At 40.6% G+C, this 16381-nt stretch overlaps 1 protein-coding gene across 1 annotated transcript in view; it reads right to left on the bottom strand.

Moving 5' to 3' along the window:
* Positions 1–16381, bottom strand: part of mei-W68 (meiotic W68) — an 87008-nt gene that overhangs the window by 15465 nt on the left and 55162 nt on the right. Inside the window, exons 8-9 of the mRNA XM_068230884.1 lie at positions 15344–15481; positions 2716–2895 (exon numbers count right to left, since the gene is read on the bottom strand). Coding sequence (XP_068086985.1) covers positions 2716–2895; positions 15344–15481 — 318 coding nt within the window. The remainder of the gene's footprint in view (positions 1–2715; positions 2896–15343; positions 15482–16381) is intronic.

Genomic DNA, 16381 nt, shown 5'->3' on the forward strand with positions numbered 1-16381 from the left:
ATCGATCTCCTCTCACCAATTCGATTCAGTATCTCTTCATTCGTGATTCGATCTATCCATCTCACCTTCAGCATTCTTCTGTAACAGCACATTTCAAAAGCTTCTATTCTCTTTCTTTCTGAGCTAGCTATCTTCCGTGTTTCACTTCCATACAATGCCACGCTCCACACGAAAGTCTTCAAAAACATTTTTCTAATTCCTATATCAATGTTTGAAGTGAGCAAATTTATTTTCTTAAGAAAGCTCTTCCTTGCTTGTGCTAGTCTGCATTTTATGTCCTCCTTACTTCTGCCATCGTTAGTTATTTTACTACCCAAGTAACAATATTCATCTACTTCCTTTAAGACTTCATTTCCTAATCTAACATTTCCTACATCACCTGCCTTTGTTCGACTGCACTCCATTACCTTTATCTTTTTTTATTTTTTACTATTTGTTTCACATCACATCTTATGATGATGATGGGACAGGGCTAGGAGTGGGAAGGAAGCTAACTAAGGTACAGCTTGGTGTGAAAATGGGAAACCATACAAAATCATCTTGAGGGTTGTGGACGCTGGGGATCAAACCTACTATCTCCAGAATGCAAGCCAACAGCTACATGACCGAAACTGCATAGCCACTCGCTCAACCTTAATGTTCTCTCGTTTTAGTTTCTCAGTTGTTCTCAGTGTACGGTGCGAGTATTGTGTCGATCGTGGTCATGACGGCAGAATTGGGGGAACTGTCGATGATATTAGGGGAGGTGATTGTAGCAGAGGCAGGAGGTGTGGAAGACAATTCAAACCCCAGGCCTTCAGTTCATACAACACCCATGAAGAAACAAGTAGTAGCTGCCATTAGGAAACTGTCAACCTGATAAGTACTATCAAATACTATCTTCAAATTCTAGTGATCCAGTAAATGATGGTGTTATGACATAAGAACAATATTAATCAATTAACTGCAGATGTAACTCGTAAAGTTATTTGCATGGAGAAAAAGATTCCTGTATGGGCAATGCTGGCAGTTATAAAGTAATAACATAAAAGGAAATTAACAGTACAATAATATTTCTCAGATGAGTTGGACTCACTAATTCTTTGTTGTCAGTCCTCTACATCGAGGGAGTCTGTTTCTCTTTTGTTCTGTACAGCAGCCAGTAGACCTCCAGTTTGTCTTGACATGACTGCTGTTGCCGGCGCATTTACTAACGAGGAATACATGTTATTATTCTGGTGTATAGAAAAAGGCGGCAAAATTGTGCTTCAGCAAGCAGACTTTACATGATGGCAGAATTGGGGGAACTGTCGATGATTTTTTTTATTATTATTATTTTTTTTTTGCTAGGGGCTTTACGTCGCACCGACACAGATAGGTCTTATGGCGACGATGGGATAGGAAAGGCCTAGGAGTTGGAAGGAAGCGGCCATGGCCTTAATTAAGGTACAGCCCCAGCATTTGCCTGGTGTGAAAATGGGAAACCACGGAAAACCATTTTCAGGGCTGCCGATAGTGGGATTTGAACCTACTATCTCCCGGATGCAAGCTCACAGCCGCGCGCCTCTACGCGCACGGCCAACTTGCCCGGTGTCGATGATATTAGGGGAGGTGATGCACTCATGCACTGGTTACTTTCACAACAAGTTTTTAACCATATAAAAAGGTACCTCGGAACAAATCGGCCCAGTGAGGTGCTTAGAAGGCACGATGCAGAGCAAGTCACTGAGTTACCTCTGCCTGTCTTGTGCTGGCCCCAGCAACAACAGCTAACACCACTTTTTACTAACCTGAATAGAAATAGCAGCAACTGCTCAACGATAGCCCTGCATTCTGCGGAACAATGAGTGTTCTTTCACAAATAACGCCATTCTCTATCAGGTTCCTCAACAGAAATGTTTGGTGTGGCTGTCGAAACATGTCATAGTCTCACTAGTTTCAGTGGTTTGCATTAGAATTGTACTGGACTAATATAAAAATATATTCTTCCTTCTTTTCTTTCTTAATCCATTTACCCCGCAGGGTTGGCTTTTCCCTCGGTCTCAGAGAGGGATCCCATCTCTACCGCCTCAAGGGCAGTGTCCTGGAGCGGGAGATTTTGGGTCCAGGGGAGGAAACTGGGAAGGAGGACCAGTACCCTGCCTAGGCGGCCTGACCTGCTATGCTGAACAGTGGCCTTGTGGGGTGATGGGAAAACTGGAAGGAAGCGGCCATGGCCTTAAGTTAGGTACCATCCCGACATTTGCCTGGAGGAGAAGTGGGAAACCATGGAAAATCACTTCGAGGATGGCTGAGGTGGATATCGAACACCTCTCTATTCAGCTGACGTCCCGAGGCTGAGTAGACCCCGTCCCAGCCCTCGTACCACTTTTCAAATTTTGTGGCAGAGCCAGGAATCGAACCTGGGCCTCCAGGGGTGGCAGCTAATCACATTAACCACTACACCACAGAGCCGGACAATGTATTCTTCTAAGAATTGAACTTAAATAAACTTTGTACACCTTGTCCACTGCTATTTGTGTTACTTGGTAATATATTTTTACCCAAAATACGTATAGTGCTGTTATGCTAGCAAAGTGACAAGAAAAGTTTAGCACAATTTGTAGCAAAAATATTGTTTGAAGTCGATCTAAAAACATGGGATTGCACTGTCTTACTGGCAAAGTATAGATACATTTCAGTTTATCCTCTATCGCAATCAGTCGTGCTTTTGTGAGGAAGTGTACTACCTCTCACCTGTTCCTTCAGTTGAGGGTTTGTCTGGATGTAGGGGCGAGCGGCCAGGTCTCGTAGTTTGCGAACGTCGTTGCGGGATAACGGCTGTGTCGGTACTCCCAGGCCGGTCAGCTCGCTGGGGTGAACTCCTATCCAGCGAGTGGCAGGGACAGCCAGCTCTCCTGCCTGGTCCGACATGCTCTAAACACACAACAGATACGTCACTCTTTCTTAATACACGGCTTTGAAGGTAAACAGGTGTATTGAGGTATCTTCAAGCACAGTAGCAGACAAGTAGTCTAAATTTTCGTGATCAGTTTATAATTAAAGACATGACACAGCATAGAAAAAAATACAAATCTAGAGTGATCTGCCATTCAATTAGGAATCTTCCAGTACTTCGTAATGTGTCATTGCATTTTCTTGATGAGACATGTATATACTATCTAATGACACTCATGCTAGGGTTGTTCCATATTGACTCTATAGTATTAGAAAATATACAAATGAAAGGTCCACCTTAATCAATACATAAATATGTCTGAAAGAAACTTTAAGAAATAAGACATAAAAAGTATGTGTTTCAGCCCCTTTGGGCCTTCTTCTGCCTTAAAAAAATCCACAAAGTTACAAAGCAAGTATGTGACACTAAAACACAGCATTAGGAGGAGTCTTTACAAAAAATTGTTCTTGAAGTTCTTGTTATCAAAAATATAACAACAAAAAAACACTTATTCTCCTGTATAAAACATCTTGATGATTACATGTGACAGTGGTTATATAAACCAATGATCTGTTACATTAGAAAAATAATCATAATGTGGAATATTGCTCTTTTTTATGGACAATTCAAAAATAATAGATGACAGACACTGTCAGTACAGAAACAAAAGCTTGATAGAGAAATAAGTGTGTTGTTCTAATGAAAATATATGTGTAAAGAGAATAATTAATTTAATGGGGAAGAGTAAATTTAAATGGAAATAAATGTGACTCACTCCATGTGGCACCTTGAAGCCTGAGAGGAAGATGTACAAGAAATGAAAGTTGCAAAACTATGAACTAACAGACCGCTGAGCAGGTCGACTGTCTTACTTCTTAAAGTTTTGTTAGACATATTTGTGTATTAACTAGGGTGGACCTTTTATTTGTATATTTTCTTATCCTAAGAATGCTCGTGCTCAAAAGAGCAAATCTGACCCGCACTTTGGTAGAAACCTTAAACAAAAGAAGAAATAGTTTCGTTTGCCACTTGCTTTGTCATTCTGGTGCAATGCCCTGTTTGAAGGGAAATGGAAGGTCGAAGGAGTAGAGGAAGACGTAGACACCACTAAAGGCAAGCACACCTGTTACTGCTTGAAGCTGCTGACCAAAGAAAGGAAACGCTAGGAAGATGTGCGTGTTGCCCACCAACGTTAGGGTTGGGAAGATGAAGAATAAATGCTATACCGCCCAAGTGGCTGCGCGGTTTGGGTCATGTAGCTGTGAGCATGCATCCAGGAGATAGTGGGTCCGCACTCCACTGTCAGCAGCCCCGAAGGTTTTCCATGGTTTCCCATTTTCATACCAGACAAATGCTGGGGTGTACCTTAATTAAGGTCAAGGTCGCTTCTTTCCCCCTCCTAATCCTTTCCTATACCATCGTCGCCATAAGACCTATCTGTGTCGGTGCGACCTAAAGCCAGTTGAAGAAAAAAAAGTGATTTTTGTGAACAAACCTTCATCATCATCATCATCATCATCATCATCATCGTCATCATCATTGTACAGTCCCAGTTTCCCGGGTCCCGGGTACTGTTAATGATCCTCCCTCTTCCACTTCTTCCTGTCCATATACAACTTGTCATGGAGAACATCATCCACTGTCCATCCTCTGGTAACTAGATCAACCTTGATCATGTCCATCCATCAGGTTTTTAGGTCTTCCTGCAGGTCTTTATTCCTCCACCTGTCTTTCCAAATTTATTCTGACTGTTCTTGTAGGCTCCATCCTCATCACATGCCCGTACCACCGTAGTCTGGATGTGCCGATTTGGTCTTTATTCTGGCTTCATTCCTCACCTCCTCATTTCTTAACTTGTCCATCTTGGTCTTCTGAATGGTGGATCTAAGAAATTTCATCTCTGATGCTTGCAGTCTTGATAAATTTCTTTTTGTGAGGGTGCACGCTTCAATACCATAGGTCAATATTGGTATGAAATAGCTGTTAAACATCATCAGTTTGGCCGGTTTTGGAATCATGTCATCTCATAAAAGTGTTCTTACTTTTGGTAGAATTCTGACCCCTTTTGCACTCTGTTTGTAATTTCCTTTCTGACCAAATTATCACTGGAGATTACACTTCCAAGGTAAGGAAAACTAACCACACACTCTAGCTGGTGGTCTCCTAATTTTACACTTGATGGACGCCCTTCTCTTTTGACTGCCATCACCACTGTCTTGGTCTCGCTGATGTTGAGGTTCTATTCCTGGAACTGGGATTTCCATACGTTGAGTCTGGTCTGTACTTCCTCTTCTGTTTTACCTCAAATCATGATATCATCAGCAAAGGCCACTGCATTCAGTTCATTTAACTTTTCCTTGATGTTCTTCATTATATTGTCCATAACAGTGATGAACAGTAGTGGAGACAGTGCACTTCCTTGCTGAACTCTACTCTTGATCTCAAACTATGATGATCGACCTTTCCCAATTTGTACACAGCTAGTACAGTCTTTGTACAACATCTGAATTTTCCTTACCAGTCCTTCAGGCACACCACGAACCTACTCACGCTGGCGTAGCAGGGGGAGAGGTGATACTCCCACGTGGCGCGTCCCAGGTGGCGGATAGGGGGGTCCTAACCGGCTTGCCAGTGGACTTGAGGGAAATAAAATACCTCTCGCGGACCAAACACACTACCCCCTGTGGGTGGGGGACACAGATGAAGAATACATCCACGGTATCCTCTGCCTGTCGTATAAGGTGACTAAAAAGGGCGACCAAGGGATGATCAAATTAGAACCATAAAACTATTTGTGATTAGTATCAACACGCGGGGAACACCATGGGTTGCCTTGACTTGCACATAGTACTACTATGTTGGGTACCAAATAGGTTTGTGATTAGTAGCAAACGTGAGCACGACAGCTTTTACAGTACCTGTGATTAGTGGCACTATATGAGCGACGCCATGGGATGAAGGAACCCATGGTTCTGGCTTGCCTATGATTAGTATCCTCTATGAGGAACACCACGGGATAGTACGAGTCCCTGTGGTTAGTACACTTAGGTGATGAACACCATACGTTTGCGTTGCCAGTCAGGGACGCCGCAATGTGCAAAACACATTAGCTCTGTAATACATGTGCGAATTTCATTACCTGTGAGTCGTACCATAATGTATGGAATACCGCGATTCTACGCTACTCTTGATTAGTACCGCAACATGGGAAATACCATGGTTCTACTTTTCTAGCGATAAATACCATTATGAGGGCCGATGACCTGGATTTTGGACCCGTTTCAAGAATGAGCATCTTCTAATTGATTCAGCATCGTGCTATAGAAGCAGTCCCTTGGTCCATACTACTATTGTTTTGTGCCAGCTTCTGTGCATGTGAGGCACTGTGGGTCAGATCCACTGATCGTTTTAACTTCATATAAATCCATCCATTCATTCTTCGTCCTCATGCTTTGAATTCTGGTCAGTGAAGGATTTTGGACTTTTAATTTGTCATCTCATTTCATACCATTAGGGGCCGATGACCTCGATGTTAGGCCCCTTTAAACAACAAACATCAATCAATCAACCTTCAGGCACATTTCTTTTCCTCAAGCACTCCCAGATCTTATCTCTTATAATACTATCATAGGCCTTCTCTATATCCAGGAATACAAAGACCAGGTTCTTGCCTTTCTCCCAATACTTTTCCATCAGCATGCAGGAGCTAAAATTTAGATCCATTGTTAATCTCTTACTTCTGAATCCATATTCCTCCTCCTCTAACTGTGGTTCAATGATGGTTTTCAATCTCCTTTCTATCATCTTCTCTAGAATTTTTAGCCCATGAGACAACAGTGTTATTCTTCTATAGTTGGTGAGTTTCCATCTGCTGCCTTTCTTAAACAAGGGAGCTATAACACCCTTGCTCCAATCTTCAGGTATTTTGTTTGTCTGTCCATATAGCATTTAGTACTCTGTGCAGCCATTATATACCCTGAATGCCTGCTGCCTTTATGATGTTCACATTCACTTCATCTGCACCTGAAGATTTTCCTTTAGGCATAGATTTTAAGGCTGTCTCAGTTTCTGTCCAGGTGATGAGAGATTCCTCATTGTAGGCTTGGATTTCCGGTTCTGTGTTTTGTTCTTGAACTGGTCTATTCAGCAGGTGGTCAAAATGGTTCTTCAGGACTTCTCTCATGTCACTTTCTGTCCTAACCAGATTTCCATTTTCATCTTCAAGTGCCTTTATGGTATTCATTGGTTTCCTTTTACCTCTGATAATACTATACAGTAGTTTCTTATTGCCTCTGCTGTCTTCCTCCAGTTTCTGAGTGAATATATTCCATGCCTTGGTCTTTTCTTCTGTAACTGTTCATTTAACATCCAGTTTCTTGTTTCCGTATAGTTGTTCGAGGTTTCTGATCTTTGCCTCATCTCTAGTAAGTTCCGGTTTATTTTTCTCCTGATCCCTTTCTTTCCACAAGAGATTTTTTCCCTGATTGCTGCTCTCACTCTTTCATTCCACTAAGGCGTTTCCTTCTCCCTTAATTAAGGCCACGGCCGCTTCCTTCCAATTCCTAGGCCTTTCCCATCCCATCGTTGCCGTAAGACATATCTGTCGGTGCGACGTAAAGCAAATAGCAAAACCAAAAAAACAAAAAAATAAATATTTTTCCTTTCAACTCTTGGTAACAGGGTTTATATTTGGTTCTGATACTCAGTTCTCTTACTGTATATGTTTTCTGGAGTTCCCATACTTTGATTTTTGGCATTTACCTGGTCTGTACTTTTGGCACATAGAAGTTTCTCAGGTCCACTACTAATAGACGGTGGTCACTGTCAAGACTCTCGCTGGGTATTACTCTGACATCTGTTACCATTCTGTCGGAGATGACATAATCAATTGCAGTTTTTTGTAGTCCATCCCAACTGTATCGTGTTATCTTATGGCTCTCTCTCTCTCTCTCTCTCTCTCTCTCTCTCTTCTTGAACCAACTATTTTTCACCACCAGCCCATTCATCATACAGAAGTCAAGATGATGATCTTCTATATTTCTTCCACCATATCCATGAGGTCCCATTACGTTCTCATATCTGTTCTATCTGTCCGAATCTGTGCATTCTGATCCCTTATAATGATTACTCTCTCTTTACTAATAACTTTTTCCAAATCATCAAGAAACTGGTTCTTATCCTCTTGACAACATCCAGTTTGAGGCGCATACACCTGTTCCAAAGTTAGTTTTTCTTTTCCTAAATGCACAGTCACTTTTATTATTCTCTCACTAACATAATGAATATCAGCAACTCCTAGATCTTTACTCATGATGAAACCAACACCATTCCTCATCTCTTTGTCATTTCCATGCCAATACAGTGTGTACTGTTTTCTTAATTTCTTCATTCCTTTCCTTCCCCATTTGGTTTCACTCAGCCCCAGTATCATTAATTTCCTCCTTTCCATGAGGTCCACTAGTTCACATTTTCCTGTGAGACTGAGTAAGTTGATGGTCCCAATCCGTGTTAGTCTCCTCCAGTATTTTTGCTTTTTTGCAAGACCCTATCTATCATCGGGCCATAAACCATAATCTCTGACATGAGTCTGCTCATGCTGGCATCTTAATTTAGTTGATAAATGCGTTCCGAGGCTCTTCTGTGTTTTGAAAGCAACTACAAATAAGCTCTCTTCCTGGCTTGCTAGGCCTAACGTAATTGAGGATTTTCTTTTGGGGTTTACTCCCTTACCCTTTTGAGGATCCCTCCTCATCCCACAAGACAGTGGATTCCATCTGTACTACTCCCAGTGGAACAGGTTGCCTCCTTCGCCAGCTCCATCGCACCGAATCGTATTCTCCGCTTTTGCTGCCGTTGAGGTCTTCACTCGTTACCCTGAGCTGGGACCCTTTACCAGATGTTACACACCGGGTCAGTGTGCTCTGGGACTCACATAGGCAGGGGCGCGACTCCCTGGGCAGGACTGCCTCTGAGAGGGTCTCTATCCATTATCAAACCTTCATTGTTAATTATTTCAAACATGTAGACATTGGTCTTATGCCTTGTCAAGAAAACAAGGTGAAACATTTTACATTTCCCAGAAAATTTTACCCCACGTCTTCAGAAGAAAATCTCAGTTGTTCAAGAGGAAGGCTTCTACAATGAGAGAGAGAGAGAGAGAGAGAGAGAGGGGGGGGGGACACATCAGACGAATCAGGGACAAATGTGGTAGAATAAATAAATAAATAGAAACATGAAATAAAATGCAGTGAAAGACACCAGGATAGAATAGAACAGAGCTGAAGAATGGAAAGAAAATATGTGTTAAGTGTTCATAATGTGTGTACACCTCACAACGTCTCGCCTCATTATCTTCCTCTGGTTTTCTCCACACACTTTCTTTCCATTCTTCACCTCTGTTCTATTCTATCCTGGTGTCTTTTGTTTTATTTTATTTTATGTTTCTATTTATTTCTTCTACCACATTTGTCCCTGGTTCGTCTGATGTGTTCTCTGTTACTTCTCACACACACACACACACACACACACACACACACACGGTGCGACAGAGAACGTCTTAATTGTCGTCAGGTCCCACTTGGAACATACAGCAAGCCACCTGGTGACAAATGAGCGTACCACAACAATTCTCCAATGGTAAAACAATCAAAAATTCAAACCCTCATCATTGAACAGTCGAGATTTTCTTCTGAAGACGTGGAGCAAACTTCTCTGTAATGAGCTTCACCTTGTTGTCTACAAGTACGGGCCGTGAAAGCATTTCAATAACTTGTGACTGTTCTGTTCCGTGGAATACTAGACAGTAGCTGCTGAAGGTATGGCAAGGCACATTATCAACCCCAGAAGTGATGAAATTTAGTCCTCAATATGTATTCTAACCCTACATTTTAAATTATATTAAAATCATCCAAAAAGTGCATTAATTTTATAAAATAGAGAAAAAACTAAAATTCCTAATTCAGTGGTAAAACACTTTAAGGTCTTAATATTTTTTTGCAACTTTACATGTATTCCTTAGCATCTATATTGTGTGAAAGTAAAACATTTTAGGAACTCAATCATTCAAACAAAAACAAATTAAATACATTTGAATATTACCCAATAAATATCGTAGTTTAAATATTTTCATGTGGAGGAAATTGAACTTTAAATATTGCTTTTATTTCAAAATATACAGAGATCCTCTGTGGCTCAGACAGCAGCGCACCCGCCTCTCACTGCTGGGTTCCGTAATTCAAACCTCAGTCACTCCATTTGAGATTTGTGCTGGACAAAGTCGAAGCAAAATAGGTTTTTCTCCGTTTTCTCAGTTTATTCTCCGTTTTTCTCCATTGTTGAAAAAAGGTGATAGAAAGAAATGTACAAACTACAGAGGTATAACTCTGCTGTCACATGGCCTCAAAATCTACAAATCCATCCTTGAGAGCAGGATGTTGAACCTACACTTGAGGAGGAACAACATGGATTTAGACCTCATAGATCAACTATAGACCTCATTTTTGCCACCAGAATGCTCTATGAGAAGTATTGGGAGAAAGGTAAAACACTTATAACTGTTTTTCTGGACATCGAGAAAGCATATAACCATGTACCACCATGTGAATGTTTGAGACGTAAGAAAGTGCCCGATGACATCATAGCACGAGTACAACGGTTATATGATGAAACCAAGTGTTGTGTCCAGGTCCAGGATGGAAGGTCAGGTTTGGTTTGAAACGAAGAGTCGAGTCCAGCAAGGAAGTTGTCTTTCACCACTTCTCTTCATAATCATAGTGGATGAAGTTTTAAAAGCGGTTAAGAGAAAGGACCCAACAACTAATGCCCTGGTTTTTGCTGATGATGTAATGGTATGGGGTGAGAAAGAAGCGGAAGTACAAACTAGACTAGATCTCTGGCATGAAGCTTTTACAACCCTAGGTCTCAAAATCAGCAAAACGAAGATAGTTGGCTTAGTGATGAGTAGAAACTCTCCAACTGCTCATCTAAGAATTGGAGATGAGGAGATGGATATTGTAGACAACTTCCAGTATTTAGGTAGTGTTCTGTCATCAGACAATACCATACATCAAGAGATTAGTGACAGAATACAGAAAGCTTCCAAATTCTATCACGCTGTACGTCAAATACTTTGGGATGAAACATTTCCGTTAGTTTCCAAGATCAGCTTGTACAAAATATATCTAGTACCTATAGTGACATATGGCCTGGAAACAGCAACACTTACTGGACCAACAGTCGTCTTCAGGCAACAGAAATGAAGTTCCTCCGTTCTTGTCTACAAAAAACAAAAATGGATAAAATAAGGAATGTGCATATCCAACAACAGCTTGGATTGGAAAGAAGCTTGCTGGAGACTCTAGAAGTGAAGAGATTGCAATGGTATGGTCACATGAAAAGAATGAACCCTCACAGGATTCCTTGAACATACTTTGACCACAATGTTCCTGGGAAGAGACCAAGAGAAAGACCTCGGGATGTTTGGGAAAAACAGATAATGAAGGACCTTGAAATTAGAGATGTGAACTGGTGTCACATATATGAGCAGCATCTGTGGATGGATAGAACAAACTGGAGGAGGCTCGTACACAGCAGCACCCGGCTTGCTGGAGCGAAGAAATGATGATGATGATGATGACTGGGGTTTTCCCAGTCACCTTTCATCCCAGTGACACTCTCCAATATCATTTCATTTCATCTGTCAGTCATTAATCAGACGAGTGTGACAGGCCTCGACAGCTAGCCCAATTCCTATCCTCGCCGCTAGATGGAGACTTCATTCATTCCATTCCTGACCCGGTCGAATGACTGGAGACAGAAAGGATCCTTACAAATGGACCTGACAGGCAGAGCTGAGGACCTTTGTCTTGGTGTACGGTGTCTATGACGATGCAAGAAAGAGGAATAAGGACAGATTCTACAAAATCAATCGATCATCAGTTATATCGCCCAGGTGGCAGATTCCCTATCAATTCATTCCCTAGCTTTTTCTTAAACGTTTACAAGGAACTTGGAAATTTATGGAACATTTTCCATGATAATTTATTCCAATCCCTTATTTCTCAACCTATAAATGATTATTTGCCCCAATTTATCCTCTTGAATTCCAACTTTGTTTTCGTACTTTTAAAAGCTCCCCTCAAGCTTATTTGTCCCACACCATCTCTCCACTGACAGCTCTGCTCTCTCAGGCTGTGAACTTTTTTCACAAGGAGAAAGGGAATATTGAATCACACTCATACGGTATAACTGAAAATTATATTTGCAAAGAATACGTAAAAATCATCTTCATATTTCGGATGTAATAGATGATAGTTTTATGTACCGTAATGTAATACAACACGTCCCGCAGTACAGTGTTTTGCTTCTGTATGCCACTCCAGTCGCAAGGTCAATCCCCTGACTGTTGTAAGATATGACTAAAAGGGGACCCATGGGCTCTTAACTTGTGAACGTGGCTTGGTGACCACAGGGCTCTGAGGTGAGTCCTAGCATTGCTTCCACTTTCTTATGCTGGGCTCCTCACTTGTATCCTATCTGACCTCCCTTGGTCAACTGCTGTTCTTTTCCAGACCCAACAGTATTAGGATTTTGAGGCCTATTTTATTATTATTATTGATATATACAGTCGTATCAGCACACACGTTATTAAAACATAACCGGTTTTCGGACACTAAGGTCCATCATCAGTGTTAATATTTAAATTTAATTTCACATAAGTGTGTCGTCAAAATGAGTTAAAAATGAGTTTAAATTTGTAGCCCTGTTGACATCAACTGTAAAATGAAAAAAAAAAAAAAAAATGGAACCAAGTGTTAAAATTATGAAATCAATACATGTAAACTTACAATGTTGTTGTAAAAATTATGGACATACCATGTTAAGGCTGGCTTTCCTTCGTGCTTCGTGCTCAGGCTGTTGGTCGAGTACTAACAAGCGTTCAGCTTTAACTACGGAACCGCACTGCAAGCACATGATGTTACGTCACCTCAAGGTTACGTAGTGAGCACCTGATGTTTACGTCAACTCAAGATTGTAAACAAGATGTTGCTTGCGACTGTTTCATTTAAAATTTTATCTGGTTCCCTAGTCTGCGCTAAAAATATCTCAATGTTTTCACGTGTATTTAATTCAAATCCATAATTACCTTTAAAAATTAACTTCATGTCCTTTTCGATCCCTAAAAAGCTATGGTTATTGTTATAAATGTGTTCTGCAAAAGCTGAATACTTGTTGTACTTTATTGCCTTAAAATGTTCTTGATATCTTTGATTTAAGGTTCGCCCGGTTCTACCTATATAAAACTTTTTACAGTCGTTACAAGTGAGCCTGTATACTCCCGAATTAGTATATATATCTTTTTTATTGACACTGTGTGCATTATATATATGTTCTGATATTTTATTTCTGGTTCGGAAAGCTGTTTTTAGTTGAAATTTCTTAAATATATATATTTTTTTTTTTTCTTCTCATTTTACAGTTGATGTCAACAGGGCTACAAATTTAAACTCATTTTTAACTCATTTTGACGACACACTTATGTGAAATTAAATTTAAATATTAACACTGGTGATGGACCTTAGTGTCCGAAAACCGGTTATGTTTTAATAACGTGTGTGCTGATACGACTGTATATATCAATAATAATAATAAAATAATTATATCAGCACTGTCAAAATGGCTTTGATATTTTATAATGATTATAATTTTGAGGCCTAGGAAGTCTTCCATTTTCACGTGATTCGTAGCCCTTCCCGATACCTTGGCCAATACCTTGATTATCAAAGTGTTGGACATCTTCCAATTTTCCCTCTTCTTCTTCCCCTTTCCTGGCCGTATGTGTGCCCGCAATGGACACTCCCAAGTATTCTGATCCATGGAGAGTACTCCCTGCCACTGGAATACTGTTTCTGTTCAAGGCCTTTTTGGCTGCATGCCACCGTCTTGCTCCCTCCTTGGTTCTTTGATTTCAAGAGCTCTGATTAGTGTTTATAAAGGATGGTTCCCCAGTTGCACTTCCTTCTAATATAATAACCACCACCACCACCGTCGCTCAAGGGACGTGTTGTGACAAACACACCATGCCTGGTAGTTCTTGTCAGACTGATAATGAATGTTGTGTGGACTAAAATGTCAGTAAAACTGCTGTTTGTTCTCGACAGATAAATGCCATTTTCTACAAACTAGTTGGTGGATACACTTCTTATTTATGGTGAAACACATAGTACTTTAGAAACAGCCAACCAAATGTACAGAGAACGATATCCTGAATACGCACACCCAATAGGAGTCCATGCTCGTAGTGTTTTACTGTTCTGTCGAGTCTACGGTCGGCAAGTGTTAGCAGTAGAAGCAGACATTCTGCATGTAAGTGAACCGTACCCAAAGAGTTACACGGGACGTTGGTATGTCCCAGTGGATTGTGTACTGGATCTTCCATCAGGTGGAATCAGCTGCATTAAATTGTGTGGCGTTGTGGGCAGGTTTCGTATTGCACAAAAAGTTCCCATTTCACTGGTAGGATAGAAAGGAATATTGAAATTGGCATGCGGATAACAACAACTCGAAATATCTGGAACATGGCAGCTGAGGTAATTTATTATTATTCATACACTTCTCCACAGGAAATATGGGTAGTAATGGGGCACGGGATGCACCAAGTGCCTTACATAATTAAAGTATTTACACATTATAATACAAACGTTGATGTACAGGTATATACAAAACTGTAGATCACGGGATCTTCATTCTTGCGAGAGGAACGATCGCACAATGTTGCATGTTGACAGGAGGACAGAATGTTGCATAATTTTGTAGATGTTCGGTGGAAGACCCAATTCTCGCAGACTCTTGTGAAGTGTGTGTGGAATGAGGCCGTTATTATTATTATTATTATTATTATTATTATTATTATTATTATTATTATTATTGACAGCCCCTGTGGCTCAGGTGGCAGCACTTCGGCCTCTCACCGTTGGGTTCCGTGGTTCAAATCCTGGTCACTCCATGTGAGATTTGTGCTGGACAAAGCAGAGGCGGGACAGGTTTTTCTGCAGGTACTCCGGTTTTCCCTATCATCTCTCATTCCACCAACACTCTCAAATATAATTTCATTTCATCTGTCAGTCATTAATCATTGCCCCAGAGGAATATAATAGGCTTCAGCAGCCAGCAAATTCCTATCCTCGTTGCAAGATAGGGGCTTCATTCATTTTATCCCTGACCCTGTCACTGACTGGAAAACATGTTGTAGGTTTCCATTTTCATATTATTATTAGTGAATTTCCGACTTACATTCTGCTTCCCTTTCTTTAGCCGATACACTCTTCCTTCCTGGGGTCAGAGCTTTTCTTCTGTCTCCTATAACTAAGTTTGTTCTTTAAACCGGATAGAAAGCACAAGCCTAGCAGAGAGTGTTGTTTAACTTACCAACGAACCAAATCGATAGATGCAAAGGATCTCTATTCCATACGGATCAGCGTCTAGCAGAGCCCAGATGGGTATCCCGAGGTCGTCCCACAAACGCCGCAGCAGCAGCCGTGTGTTGACGTCCGGGAATCCTTTACCCTGTAAAGAATACACCACAGTAAAGATCTGGTTACCATGATCCACAGCGTATTACTTTAAATGGAAATATTCACAGCACAGAACCATTCATTTTCTCCAACAGTCCAGGGCAAGAGAAACAGTACTGAACATCACCAGAATCTGCCACTGCCTTCATTTCCTGCATGTTATGTACAATGCTTGTGCACATTTGAACACAATCTGTACCAACCCAGTTACATACGTATTACTGTCATCACCTAGCATATTTTTATGTTCACAGCAGTTTGTAATCTCTTTCTTTTGTTTTTTTTCATCGAGTTCAAAAAATGTAATCTTTATTGATTTTACAAAGGCCTTTGACTCCCTGGACAGAAACATATATGTTCCAAATTTGAATCTGTGATAATGGAGAATGAAGAGCTGGCAGTTATTATTGACAATCGTTAAGAAAGTTTGAATATCAGACAGAGTGACCTTATCAAATGAAATACTGCAAACAAATGGTATTTTACAGCAAGGTCGCTCAGCCCAATGTTGTTTAAGATTGCAACCCATGATGTTGTCTGTAGATTATGACATGTTTCGAAGTCAACAATTATATAGATTTATGCTGATTATATGGTTATTGGGTCCCAAAATAAAACAGGGCTGCAAAATCAATTGATGTTCCAATATCGCTCTTCAGTGAAAAAATAGTCCTGATTCTTATATATGGGATCAACATAACATGAGATAAATTGACCCTAAATGGTCTCCGCATTTTAGAACCTGTAAAAGCAAGGTTCCTAAAAGCTACCATTGGAGTATCCAAGTATACGCGCTCCAGATTAGTCCATGAACTTGCAAAAGAAACATTTTTGATCGAAGACGTGTGACTGAATTTTAACTTATCTTTTACTGGCTGCTAGACGAGACTTC

Source organism: Anabrus simplex, chromosome X (genome assembly GCF_040414725.1).
Source record: "Anabrus simplex isolate iqAnaSimp1 chromosome X, ASM4041472v1, whole genome shotgun sequence".
Classification (NCBI taxonomy): Eukaryota; Metazoa; Arthropoda; class Insecta; order Orthoptera; family Tettigoniidae; genus Anabrus; species Anabrus simplex.